Source organism: Talpa occidentalis, unplaced genomic scaffold (genome assembly GCF_014898055.3).
Source record: "Talpa occidentalis isolate TD23 unplaced genomic scaffold, MPIMG_talOcc4v2.1 talOcc4.9, whole genome shotgun sequence".
NCBI lineage: Eukaryota > Metazoa > Chordata > Mammalia > Eulipotyphla > Talpidae > Talpa > Talpa occidentalis.
In genome coordinates this window covers 113,958,763-113,972,571 of record NW_023605305.1, presented here as the reverse complement: position 1 = coordinate 113,972,571, position 13,809 = coordinate 113,958,763, and the positions used below count along the sequence as shown (strand labels likewise).

General features: G+C 42.2%; 1 protein-coding gene and 1 long non-coding RNA gene across 2 annotated transcripts in view; one reads left to right on the top strand and one right to left on the bottom strand.

Moving 5' to 3' along the window:
- The window catches only part of PDE4DIP (phosphodiesterase 4D interacting protein), a 155,343-nt gene that overhangs the window by 73,864 nt on the left and 67,670 nt on the right, over positions 1-13,809 (bottom strand). Inside the window, exons 5-8 of the mRNA XM_054690876.1 lie at positions 8,768-8,844; positions 6,187-6,310; positions 5,852-6,027; positions 4,355-4,472 (exon numbers count right to left, since the gene is read on the bottom strand). Of these exons, the coding sequence (XP_054546851.1) occupies positions 4,355-4,472; positions 5,852-6,027; positions 6,187-6,310; positions 8,768-8,844 (495 nt within the window). The remainder of the gene's footprint in view (positions 1-4,354; positions 4,473-5,851; positions 6,028-6,186; positions 6,311-8,767; positions 8,845-13,809) is intronic.
- LOC129145091 (uncharacterized) lies at positions 1,990-12,744 on the top strand. The gene is made up of 4 exons (XR_008550145.1): positions 1,990-2,060; positions 4,388-4,488; positions 11,533-11,585; positions 12,719-12,744. It is a non-coding gene; the product is annotated as an uncharacterized LOC129145091 (long non-coding RNA).

Genomic DNA, 13,809 nt, shown 5'->3' with positions numbered 1-13,809 from the left:
TTTCATCCCAATCTAATTCACAGAATGGACTACATGAACTAGTGAAATCTCGTATCAAGCCATGATTTGCTATCTTAGGAGGTGACATCAATGATTTGCTCAGTCAATCCTCCGTCTAAACCACCACAGGATAGCCTTACTGAAATGCAAATAATATGCTTTTATTTCGCTTGCTCAACTTTTTGTCTTAATTCTCTGTTGCCTACAACATGAAGTCATTAGTTTGACACTTATGGCATTTTTCAATCATTATCATACATTTGGTAATACCAATTACTCCTAATTCCTTATATGTGTTCTATACCACTGTCTATATTGTTTCTCCTGCCTAGAATGCATTTATATTTTCTGCCTGTTGTACTCAGCCTTAAAAGGCCTCAGGCCAAAGGTGACCTCCAAATATCATTATTAAGTACTTACAATGCACTAGGTACTGCATTTGGTAAGAGATTCCCATTATCACCCTGTATTTTGGTTCTTAGTTCACATGCCAATCTCTTACTGGACTATAAAGCCTTTAAAAGGTAAAACTCCTTAGACCAGTGGTCCTTACTGTACAAGTACCATCTCCTAAAGTGCATTTTGCAAATTCATGGGGGTGTTTCTTGTTTTGGTTGTCATCACAACAATGAGAGGTTCAAGGGATACCCCATCACTTGCAATGGGTAGGACAAAGCATGTGCTAAAGGCTGAATGACTTTTGAATATTCCGTGGGGTGCTGATGGACATTGTGAAATTGTTTATATAATCATCTGAACCCAGAAGTCATTCTGGACATAAATGAACACAATGTTATTATACTGACTTTTCCATGAATTAAACTGCTATGTAAATTGAGGGGATTGCTTTTTGTTTGGCTTGGAACTTTGCCAAGAGTTTTTCACCTTGACATTGCCACTTGCTGTCTTTGAATTACCAATGCAACCCAACCCGCCTGCATCAAACTGCATGTGAAGCTGTGATGTTCACATGATTTCTCACGTGGATATAAGCTCCTGACTGTCCTTTACTGTAGTTGTGCTCAATAAATTGCATATTCAAATAAACATTTTATTACAAAATATTTTCTTTTTCTGTCTTATATGTCAGCATATACCTTGCAGGGCTGTTTTGATGTTTAATTTGAATATATAAGTATTTAGAGTAGCTGTTACGCATTTGCTTATTAATTAATTCATTAATTTAGCTGCTACTCATTTTTGGTATAACCTCACTCTCTTTCAGGCTGCTAACACAGATGATGATATCAGCAGTTAGCTAGGCACTTCCTAAATAGCTGAACTTTGGGTATCTGACCCCTATTTTACAGAGGCAGAAACTGTACTTGGAGGGTTATGTAAATTGTTCAAAGGCCATTCATCTAAAAAGTGTCGACACTGGGATTCAAATTCTAGAATCTGAGCTCAATTTTTCATACCACCCGGCTTCTCCAGTTAAAATCTATGAGGCTTCAAACTAGAACCAGCTATTGAAGGATCAGGAAACTTCCTCTAAATTTGGACTTGATGGCATCCTTCCATCATCAGTTTGAATCACTTGAGTATAGCTAGATGGCTCCAAGATATTAAAGAAATCACTTCAATATTTCTTTCTGTCTAGGTCATAGAATAAAAGATAGAAGCACAGAGACCCAAGCCATTTCCTTTCCCCAAACCAGTTTCCTTTTGGAGAAAAAGGCTGTTTCAGAGGGTTATTGCCCACTCAGGAGAAAGCTGCATTCTCAGGCCATGCCAGGCTGTTGCAGAAATGACAACAGAGGATAATTCTAAGCACTGAGCAGTACTTGGGGCCCATCTTTCCCCGCTTAAGACACAGATTCAAAGTGGGGAGGTGGGAAATGACCTGTGGGAGATGTTCTGTCCCTCACATCTGGAAAAACCTATGACCAGCGGCCCCTATGAAAGAGCTTTGTGACTTGGATGTTAGCCTGTGTGCCTCACAGGCCCACCTGGTGCTAAGAGGCCAGCCCCAGAGCTCACAGACGGAGGTGGGTCTGGAGGGGACAGCCACCTCCAGCCACGATCACCTTCAGGAACTAACTTCAGCACTATATGATCAGGTTTGTAAATGTATAATGAGTTGGAGAATAGTAATACTAAGACATTCCAAGAACCAGGCAACACTGAATCATAACCATTTGGTATAATCTGCGTGACTTCCTGCATTTTTTCAGCCCTCACAGTGTTATTATCCTCTGGATGCTGTACTTATCTCGTTCTAAGCGTACCTTTAGAATAGAACATAAACTATGATGACTCTTTGAAGTTATAATCTTTCTGCTCTTCAAGTGTGTTCTGAAACTGATACCAAACCAATTCTCCTTATTTGCATTGCAAATATTGAATAACATATACCTATGTTAGTGTAGACCAAAGATACTGATGAAACCAAGCACATGTACACCTTATATACTTACAAGCCTGTAAATAAAAAATAGAGCAAAGAGAGTGATTTTATTTCAGATTTTACATGAATATTACATCTTTCAGAGTGCCCTACCTTGGAGTGACTATACATTTTTCCCAAAGATGCTGGGCTCATACAGAAGGTCAGAATTATAGGAGACTTTGGATATTATTTGGACTCATTTTTTCATTTTACACAGACAGAAGCTGAGAAGTGATATGTCCATAGTCATGGGTTAACAAGAATCAAGATAAAATTCCCATCCCCCTACTTTGCAGCCGAGGTCTTTCTAATTAAAAACTGTTTTGGAATCTTTTCAAAAGTCCCTTTAAAAATGCTCCTTATATTTCAATATGTATCTTACTAAACTTTAAATTTGACTTAATTTTTTAAAAAGATTTATTTATTTATTTTTATACCAGAACCGGGGTACAGGCCAGAGATGCGGAGGGTGAGAGGATCCACCAGAGACAGAGCGGGGAACAGAACAGGCAGACTGACAAAATACACTGCTGAGGGGAGCAGAGGGCCAGACAGAAGAGGTCTGCCTCGCCATGTGGGACCCTCGCCGGCCGGCCAGTATCGAACCGGCCAGTATTGAACCCGCGCTGCAGAGGCTGCGGACAGCTTCACAGTGCGGCGCTCAACCACCTGTGCCACCAGGGAGACCCCAATTTTGACTTAATTTTAAAGTCATGAACTTTAATTTTGACTCCTACCTGTCAAATTACATGCCTACACCTCAATTCCTGAGTTTGTTAACCAGAGTTTTCCAATCAGAGCTTTCCAAACGCAGTGTATAAGGTTTACAAGTGTGGCCAAGACAGTGATTTCTTGTACTCAACTGTGCTAAGCACCCTGGCTGCTCACCCCCAAGTGAGAAATCCATTTGTTTACTGCTCCACCTTCCCAATATTCTTATTTGCCATTTGTGCCACGCCAAGCAGTGGAAGCACTGCTAGAAATGGCTCATGTCACTGTTCTTGTCATCCTGACTCCAACTTGTGTATTTGTGAGCCAGTAACTTAAGCTGCCCACATTTTGTTTTATCATTGGCTTAAGATCTTCGAGGATACCTGGTTTCTTAGAAAAGGAGATGTTGTAGGGCTCCTTTAGAAAATATCTTTCTAGTAAATTAAAAGTGGACTGCAGGAGGAGAATTCTCCTAAGGTAACTTCTAAAAGCAATGATAGTGATCAATGCAATTATTTTCACTGCAGTAAAAGAACAGTTCCTTCTTCAATATTAAAAATGCATCTAGATGTTCTATGTAGTGATGAATCGCTTGGTGTGGTATGCAAAATTCTAAGATAGACCCAGGGATGGACCCAGGTATCCAGATCTTTGCGTTGCTTCACTGCTTGAATGTGGGCAGGACCACTGATGGGCTCCTATCAATAGAATATGGCAAAGGTGGTGGAATATTGATACAGAGTCATGTTATGTGGCAAAGTGACATGATGTTACCGATGTCATTAAGGTACCTGATTGGCTGACTTCAAGCTGACCAAAAGGGATGTATACTGATAGCCCTGACCAAACCGGGCAGGCCCCTTGAAAGATAAGTTAGATGTGAGAGAAGCAACAAGGCTTTCTCTCACTCTTATCCCACTGCTGGCTGCCACACTTCTATAGCTATAGAGAAATAAATGCTTCCAACAACTCGAGGGAGTTTAGAAGAAGATCCTTCCCCAAGTGAGCCTCCAGATGAGAAAACAGCCCATCTGAAACCTTGATTTCAGACCTGTGAAATCCTGTGCAGAGACCCTGCTAGGTGACACCTGGACTCCAGACACACAGAAACTGTGGAATAATAAGTGTCAGTTGTTTAAATCACTAAGCTTGTAGTAATTTGCTACACAGCACTAGATCACTCATACACTTATATATACAAAACAAAATAGCAGGGTTGGGAAGCAGGAGACAAACATTCCACCCAGACCTCACCTGCACTTCCATGCCACTTGGCTCCTCCAACAGATGTAACAACTGCTGCTTCTCCTGCGATAACTGTTCCACAAGCTTCTCCTGGGTAGCCAGATTTTGACTCAGTTCTTCGATTCTTCTGGAGTAAAGAAAAAGTAAGAACAACAATATTTTCACGCTACTATTATGACCATTATGACCTTTATTTCTCAGCTCCCTCCAAAGACAGCCTGTCTAGCACAGTAGGTTTTATCCACTGTAAATTGAATTTCTTGGTACTTTTCTTTATAAAGCCATGTTTCCTCAGCCCTCACCCCCAAATATATACAAATGGCATTTTGCTTATATTTTCACTGGGTTCATGGAGCTCCTGAAGCCAGCCCAGGAATCTACAGGTCATAGGCATGCAACTTTTGGAATAAGCACCCAGAAGTTGTGTTTTTGTTGTTGGTATGGTAGTGGGGGTTAATCAAGAAACAATTCTTAGATAACCACTGCGTGTCCACCAGGCACTCTACTAGGTACTGGTACTGTGAAGTTGGATAAGACACAGTCTCTGCTCTACAGGCACTTAAATTCCTTTGGTGGGTGTGTCAAGGGTTGGAAGCTGGAGGATACAGTTCTATAAACTAGTATTTATAGCTTGATGCCTTCAGTCCCTCTTTCAGGCTTCTCCCTTTATCTGCAATTTAATATTGTTAAATTCCCTGCTTCAAAAATGCTCTGAATGGTTAGACTGGGCTGGGCTGGAGAGGGGCAGGACAGAGGTGAAGGGAATAGTGAGGAGGTCAGGGCAATAACCCAAACAGTGAACAGGGCAGCCTCGACCACTGCCAGTTATCTTCAGGAGAAAATCTGGGTTCCTTCTTACAACATACAAAGCTGAACAAGTGCACCCCATTCCCAATAAAGCTCACCTCTCACTCGTCTTCCTTAGACCCTCTGCTAGACTTTGGGTAACTATTGGCAAGTCTGGAAATATGCCCGTCCACAGTTTCTCCTCCTGCACACAATATCCCCTGCCCCAACCACTTCCTACACCATATCATCCAACTCCTATTCCTCCTTCACAATTCAACTCCCACTTCACCTCTCTCAGCACGTGTTCCATGGCACCTCACCTTTTAGTCTGGAATAGATGATATCTGTGTATGCTCCCAGGGTCGCTCATGTTGCTTCTATCAGAGAACTTATTAAAATCATGTAACATGCTTTTTGATGACAGGAACTGAGCCTTTCATCTCTATAACCTTAGGGCTCAGCCCAGTGGCTGGCACACAGCAGGCTCCCTCCCTGTGAATCCACATCTGCTTGCAGCCATTTGACCATTTTCCCACGTAACCCTACGTGGGCCTCTAACTGCCCACAGTGAGTTCTGTTAATGGTTACCGTGGAAGACTCAACCTGAGAAAGAAAATCCTTTGCTTGCAGGGCTCCTAAAGTCCTTAAAAGAGCTATCTGGTCTTGCAGCCACAAGAACAGGCAAAAGACAAGTGACAAATACACAAAGACACCTACTTGTCCCTCTGTGTCAGGGCCTCAGTGTATTGGTCGGCCTTGATCTGGTCTCCGAGTCCACCTTCCCTGTCCTTGGTGACACCCTTCAGTTTCTCTGAAAGTTCCAGGTTACACTCTTTCTCGGCTTCCACCAGTGCTGCCATCCGCGCAGCTTCATTCTTTGCTAGCCTGGATTCCTGCAAAAGGAATAAAAAGTGAAAAGCTGCCAATCCCAGGTCAGCAGGCCTGGAGCACTTGGGGAGTTTGGGGAGCAAAGGAGGAAGGGAAAGGTGAATGCCAGGAGACAGGGCAGCAGGGAGAGAGGGAAAGAAGACCCCAGCTCTTGACCGGCTCACCTCCTGCAGAAGCTGGATCTTATTCTCCAGGAGCTGGTGAACGTGCTCCGTCTCCTGCTGTCTCTCTTCAAACTGGCGCCGGAGTTCAGCTTCATTGTGGCTGTTGAGATTCTCCACATCAGCCCTAAAACCACAGAGCACCGCCAGTCAGAGCCAGCCCCACAGCTTATCAATCCAATGTTTTGTTCAGTCAGAGTCTCACTGATGACAAGAAAAATGTTTTTTCCTCTGTAATCATTTCTGCAACTGTTCTTTCCAACCTGGCAATCTCTTAGGGACGCTGTAATTTTGTAATATTTGTCATTCAGACTGACTGTGACTTCCCAGAGGCTTCCACACTGCTGTAGCTTCAAGAGGAGAATCTTTCATTTGGGGGGGCAGGACTCAGCACCCACGTTCACTATCATCTCTCCCCTGGTGGGTCCATCCAGACTGCTCCCACAGGGCTCTGCTAACTCCCCACCTTTCTTGCTATTTGAACTTAAAGTGTTCCCTCCATTTAGATGGCTAGAACAGAATACCCAGGCAGACAGCCGCAGAAATGCTCTCCTCTGCAATAACCTAGAGACTCCTGAACGTGGGCTACCTACTTAGAGTTCCATCTAGTTTCCATGGTTTCGTGCAAAGGCAGCGGACATTTAATCCGTGGAAGTCCAGGGCTCTTTGCTTCTCTGATGTCCCCAGGAATGAAAGCCCAGGCACTAACATGAAGCGGGTAAGGTGTCATCAGTTTATTTATAGCTAAAGACAGCTGCTCTTGGATGTCTGAGGATTAGAAATTTTGGGGTAGTATCAGGTGCTGAATGATCTTAATTCCGGTTTGGTTTTATTCCTGTTTGAAGCCATTTGTTGAGAACCATACACCATCTTCTTGTTCTCAGGGCAGAGAACAATATTGAGCCTCTGTAGACTCAGGCTAAATCAGAGCTGCTCTACCCAAGCCAGTGCAGGAGGCTAAATCCCTGGAGACCAAATGGGGTTTCTCTGAAAGTCACACGTCCTTGGTTGATAACGGAACCTACTTACCACCATCCCAGAGCCTATATTTATCTTAAGATCCCCTATCATTACACGGTTTTGAGGGTAGAAGGGTCTTGATTGTATAAAGGTCAAAACTCAAGGGAATAACCCGAGACTTCTAAGTTGGCGGACCTTAGGAATCATCCACTTTTGACTCTCTGCTCCTCTTGATCAATGCAATAGACAACAGTTAACTACAATATCCTGAAAATGGAAATTGTGTATTTTCTGAGTAACTCAGTTAGCTTGTAGTTTAACAAGCTACAGCTGTTGTAAGGTCAAAAGAGCCTTGAATTTGAAACCAGAAGATGTGAAATCTGCTAGTCGAGAATAACTTCATGCTCTGGATCTTGGTTTTCCCATTTTGAAATATAGGATTATGCCACCTAATAAAAGTTGAATGACACTGAAACAATTTTAAAGCATTATACACTCTCAAAATTTATTACTCAATTGTCCTTTTAAGTTTTCTTAAAATATATTATGTCACTAATACTTTAGTGTTTAATGGTACCAGACTACTGTGTATATTTCAGTTTAGTTTTGAATGTTCTGATCTGGTTGGGCTGCCATGCTAAATATCAAGAAATACTGTAGATTCTAGAGGAATGCCAGATCAGAGTGATGTACACTGATCCCAGGACACAATCTGAAAATTATTTGTAAAAACAATTTTAATAACATTTATTTTAAACTATGATTTTTAATTTCTAATATATATATATATAAGAGTAACCATTAAACAATATGAAAATATATAAAGAAAAAAAAGTCACCCTGTCATGAACTCTAATCTCATGCCTTTGAAATAAATGATGCTAAATAGTTTGGTGTGTAACCCTGCGGTTTTTTCCATGCAAAATCAATCAAAACATATATATTCAGAGAGGACTGTTTGTCTTCACCCCAACTATAAGCATCACTCAGTACTTTTCCCCTTCTTTAGTTTTTCAGGGATTTCCTACTAGGACAGTGCACAGAACCAAGTCATTCTTTATAACGAACTGCATAATATTCCACAGAATAGTTATATAAAAATTTCTTCAACCTACTATTACTGGACAATTGTTTCTAGCTTTTTGACACTGCAAATAATGGCTGCTGTAAATATCCTTTTAACATTCATCCTTTCAGATTAGCGCTTCTATTTATGAGGACTTGATTCCCCTAAAAATTATTTGCTCAAAGGAAATGCTTATTTTTCACTTTGCTAAGCAGTGCCACATACAAAGATGCTGCGATAATTCAAACTTTCACCAGCAATATGTGAAAATTCCCATTTCACCCAAACTCTGTGACAGCCATTGCTGATATTCGTAGAGGAAATTCATAATCTTAGGTCTTTTGCATGTACCAATCTATGGCAAGATCTGTCGGGCTTAGCAAGAGACAGAGAGCCCAAGGAAAAGAAAGCTCATTGTTTCAGTTCCAGAACTGGGCTCACTCAGCATTCATGTGCCAGAGAGAAGGTTCAGGGATCCAATCCCAAATCTATTGCTCTCAGGTTACTGAGTCAAACTCTGGAAGGGCCAGAGCTCAGTTCGATCAAATTGCAACTCACCATGTTTTATCCAAATGCTGTTTTTTGACCTGGAGTTCTCGTTTCAGGCTCTCTACTTCAACCTTCAGCTCAATGTTCTGAAAAGTAGACGGGCATTAAAAGTCATTAACCACCACAGGCATTAAAAGTCATTAACTACCACAGGCTCTGTACCCTGGAGCCAGCTCCGAACTTGAGTCCTACTTGGGTTATAACTTCACGACTCAGTTTTACCTCAACCCTCTTCCTGGGCTTGACGTCAGGATACAGATGGGTCCATCACCCAATTAGAGATGAACGAACTGTAGGGCCTCAGAACTTCCCTGAGCTACTGCCCATCCTCCCAACCTGTTCACTGCCCTGGGAAGGTGGGCACTGCCCAAGCCTGCTTATTCTTCAAAGAACTGAGGACAGAGTCTGTATTAAATTCTTTTTTTTTCTTCCTGCCATAGCAGTGTTCCTGAAAATCAAATTGCTGTATCTAGAATTCTATTTTAAATATCCCCAGAGATTTAATTATTTGAAGAAATCACACAATGAACACTGTTTTAAACAACACATTGCTTTTATCATAAAATCAGACTTTTACATATTGGGTTTGCTTAGGGTGAAAAAGGACTCTGATGATGACTTTAAGAAGGGAACAACTTTTTTTTGAGATGAAGCAGAAATAAGACAAACAGAAAAAGGAAATGAAAACAACCTAAATGGAGTAAAGAATGAATAAAGACTTGGTGAGACGGGGCACATGAACTGCCTGGTGCAGGCTCAGAGACTGGCATTGGTGGTTACACAGAGCAAAATGCTTCCTGTGTGCTGACACCCACAGACGCCCCTTGTACTACAGTCACTGTCCCTTCAGTCACTTTGCAGGGCTCTATCTAGAGGCTGTTTTACTTCTGTAGTTAATAAAGGTCTTTCTGTGTAACTCTGTCACAGACTGCATCAGGGAAGACACCAATTCACCTGTGTACACTAAGCCCTAAAACTGGTGGTGGGGAGGTGCAGGGGCTCAGCAGAGAAGACAGATTGTCTCTGGCCTGTGAAAGGCCCACTGGGAAGACTGGGCCATGACTGGCAGAGCACAGGACCATCAAGGTGTGCAGGGTGAGACCCCATCACAGCCAGGTCTGCATTGAAGAAGGAGTTTCTGGCACATGTGGAGGTGGATGAGTCGGGATTAGGGAGGAGGATGTCTGAGGCCAAAGGGTGGAAGGACTCAAGAAACATTTCAGAGGTAGATTCGACAGGGCCGACTGGTTTATGAGAGACTGAGATTAAACCAGATGGAGGAATAAGAAGACGCTGAGCTTTCTAGCAAGTAGGTGGTAATCAGACAATTAACTAAAATAGGAAAAGGTTTAAAAAAAAAAAGGAGCAGATTTCTGGAGGAGGAAACCATGAAGCCTATCGATGTCCAAAAATATTTGTTGAGGGATTGGCATCATTTCAGTTTTAGGGCTCAGTGTACAAAGATGAATCAGTGTTTTCCCTGATGAAGTCTGTGACGTAGCATTTACAACAGTAAACTGGGGTACCAGATTTAGTCAGTTAAGACATGGAATACCCAATTCAGATAAATGACAGATAATTCTTAGTATAGTGTATCCCTTATAGTATTTGGTACATATGTACACCAAACAATTGTCTCTTGCTCATCTGGGGTTCAAGTTGTAGTGAGCATCTTGTATTTCACCTGACAATGCTAACATCAAAAGATTAGCAACTGGCAGCAAAACATATTTTAATTCTGTATGAGGAAAAACCCAAGATCCCAACATCAATTCTATGGCCTGACATTGTGAAAGCTATTTATTTACTTCGACTGATCTATCTGTGAATTAGAGAATTTAACAAGTTAGTATGTTCCCAGCTTTGTGCTCACAACTAGGAATATGGTCCCTGAGCTACAGACCCTTCAGAGAGACGAGGTGATAAACATTCTATTAGATGAGAAATAAAGACAGCAGTTTCCTTATAGGGATATAATTTTGTACCTTCCTCATTCATAAACCTGCTTTAGAAGGTTGTAGTGCACAATAAATTAATACAAGGGAAAGATTCTGAACAGTAATAGGAATATTGGGAGATTGATATAGTAATTATAATATTGTCATCACCACCACCACATTATTATCTGCAGTTTGTTTTTCCTGAGCTCATAATATTTCCAGTGGATTCAGAGAATTCTGTGCTCAGGTACAGGAAAAAAGACTCCTAAGTTTATTATTATTTCTGTCACCAAGTAATTCACTGCGTACTTTGGGGAAGACTCTGCTAAAGTTTTTCCACTTGCAAAATGGAGTGAGTGATAAAGAATGAGTAAAGAGTAATTAAACATCTCCTATGGAAGACCATGTGATATATAACTACAAAAGGTTACTCTTGATGAGGTTCATGAGGTTTGGCTTGAAGTCAGAAAAGTCCTGACAGGTAGGAAAAAAATCTCATGTCTGAAAACACACGAGGCTGTAACACCTGAAGCCTCATACCACGCTGCTGGTTCTTATCTCAGGCGGTAACACAGGGTGCCTGGATGAGTCATAAACGGATGAATAGAAGACCCCCCTGAAAGTCCCTTTATACCATTTTTGCATAAGAAAACCTTGTCTGTTTAATCAAAGCAAGTAAACACAGAGGGCATGTGGGTGGCACTGTGAAACCCACAAGGGAATGGGTCTCAGGCTGGAAAGAAGTAGGTGCAAACCCTCCTCTGTGACCTACCCAGGAAGTGATCTGGGCGGGGCATTTAATCACTGTCTCAGTTGTTTTATTTTTTAATGAAGATGGGGATGCCTATGCCACAGGGACACTGCGAGGACTAAGTGAGATCAAGTAGGTAAGTGTTATAGGGCAGCCCTGATATTGAACGGGTTGCCTGGCTGTGGGTCCTCACCTGCGCGCTTACAAGGGACTTATGAATACTCCACTGCAGGCACACACAAAAGGTTCATAAAAGGTTTATTTACAAGGGAAAAGGAAATAAGGAAAATGTACAACTCAGGGAGAAAATAGGGAAATAAAGTCTTTAATGTGTCCTACCCGATCCGCCGACCTGGAAATCCAAAGTCACTCTCAGAGCTGGCCGGACGCTGCGAGCTGGCGGAGAGCCAAAATGGGGGACCCCTCCAAAGCCCACGTGTCTGGCTTTATACCAACCTGGCTGCTTAACCCCACCCTCAGGTCCCAGCCACCTTCCCTTGGGTGGGGATGGGATTTGGAGTTCCCAGTGTCTTTGGCTTTGGCCTGGGGTGGGGGTGGAGTCCACAAAGCCTGAATGGAATCAGCTTTAGGACAGCCTTTTCCCCCAACAGAAGGACCACCCAGCAGCACTGCCTGGCACACAGCTGCCCAAGATCCTTGTTTACTTCCTCTTTGTCCCCAGGCTAACTAGGGTCAGCCAGAGACCTCAGTTCCTTCAGGAAAAATATTTAAATCTAAAGGGAGGAAAAAAGAAGGATGTAAATTATGTGGGCTTGATTGGACCAAATCCAAGATAAGAAAATGAAGGAAATACTTGAATTCCTTTGGCAAAGAATTCACAGCTTAAAGATCTTACCATCTATCTGTTGCTGGGCCTTCATTTTTAAGATAAGAAAATGGAACTGATACTTGATAGAGGAAAAGTTGGAAATTTTTGACTGCACAACTCTATGACTATGCTAGAAACACTGGTGTAGACATGAATCGCACACTTTAAATGGATGTGTTGCTAAGCACGTGAATTATATCTCAATTAAATTGCTATGGAGATTTTCAACGAGCCTTGGGAAGTTATAATAGTTTCAGCTAAATCATAAAAGTATAACATATCATGTACTCTAATGCAACTAGAACAGGGTGCAACACTTAGGGAGATCATTATTATATCTGAGCTTTGGAGCAACACAGCACACTGTCTTCAGACTTCTCTAATGGAGATTAGCAATGGGGATTTCAAAATCTCTTTCCAATTCTGCCCCTCCTTTCCAGCCTTGGACACTCTTCTCTGAGGGGCTTCTTTCTCCTCACAGAGATGAGACCAGTCTCACAACTGGTCTCCTGGAGACTCTCCGCCTGATTAAACTTTCCCTGAAGCACAGCTTTGATGGACTCACACCCTTTACTCAAAAAACTTGATGGTTTTTAACTGCACAGTAATTAAATTTTACCCAACTGAGCCTGATTACAGCGTCTATTTGAAATTTGACCTCAACCTACCTTATCCAGCTTTCCCTCTCATCACACTGCACCCACCAACTGGATTTCCCCCATGTGCTCGTGCATACACACACGTGCACACACCCACACACACATGCACACATGGCCTGTGCTGTCTCAGCGCCATGTCACTATTCTCCTTATAGTGTCATTAAATGCCACGTCCCTTGTGAAGCTTTATCTCCTCCTGTTAAACATCATTTCTCATGTCTTTGCGTTTTCATCCTTTTATTTTTATACTTCCAAATTGACAGCATCATGCTTTGTATTTCCATCTCATCTACCCTTTTCAATCACACACTCGTGGGGCAGAGACCATGGCAGTGGCATGTTGGATGTGTTGGTTGCTGGCTTCTTGGTCATTCAGGTAGGTGAGGCTAGGACGTGGTTTTCAGGACAGATGAATCTAGAAACGCAGAAAGGCCCTCCTACCACTTAGCATCTGGGTGACCTTTTACATGTGTAAGTTAACAGCCTCTTAAAACTAATTTCCTCATCTATAAAATGGGTTTAAAATTCCCCCTAAGAGTAGCAGTGAAGGATAAAGGACCGACTATGAAAAGTCCCGAGCACGTCGCCCATTCAAAGACCTAACAGTTGTGACGGAGCTGAGGCCCTCACCGGGCCTCACCCCTGCATGTACAGTAAACACCCAGGAAGTGAGCCCCCAAACAGGACAAGTGGACAAGGCAGAAATGGCCACAGAGTGTCGACTGAGCAAAAGGACTCAGGACAATGCTGTGACTGTGCAAAAAACTTTTCACCTGAAGCCTTCAAGAGACTTTCTCTGTTCTAAATTGACTATTCTCTAAGCAGCATATTTTTGCCTATTGAAGACAAAAGTTTACTAAAATTGAGACAGA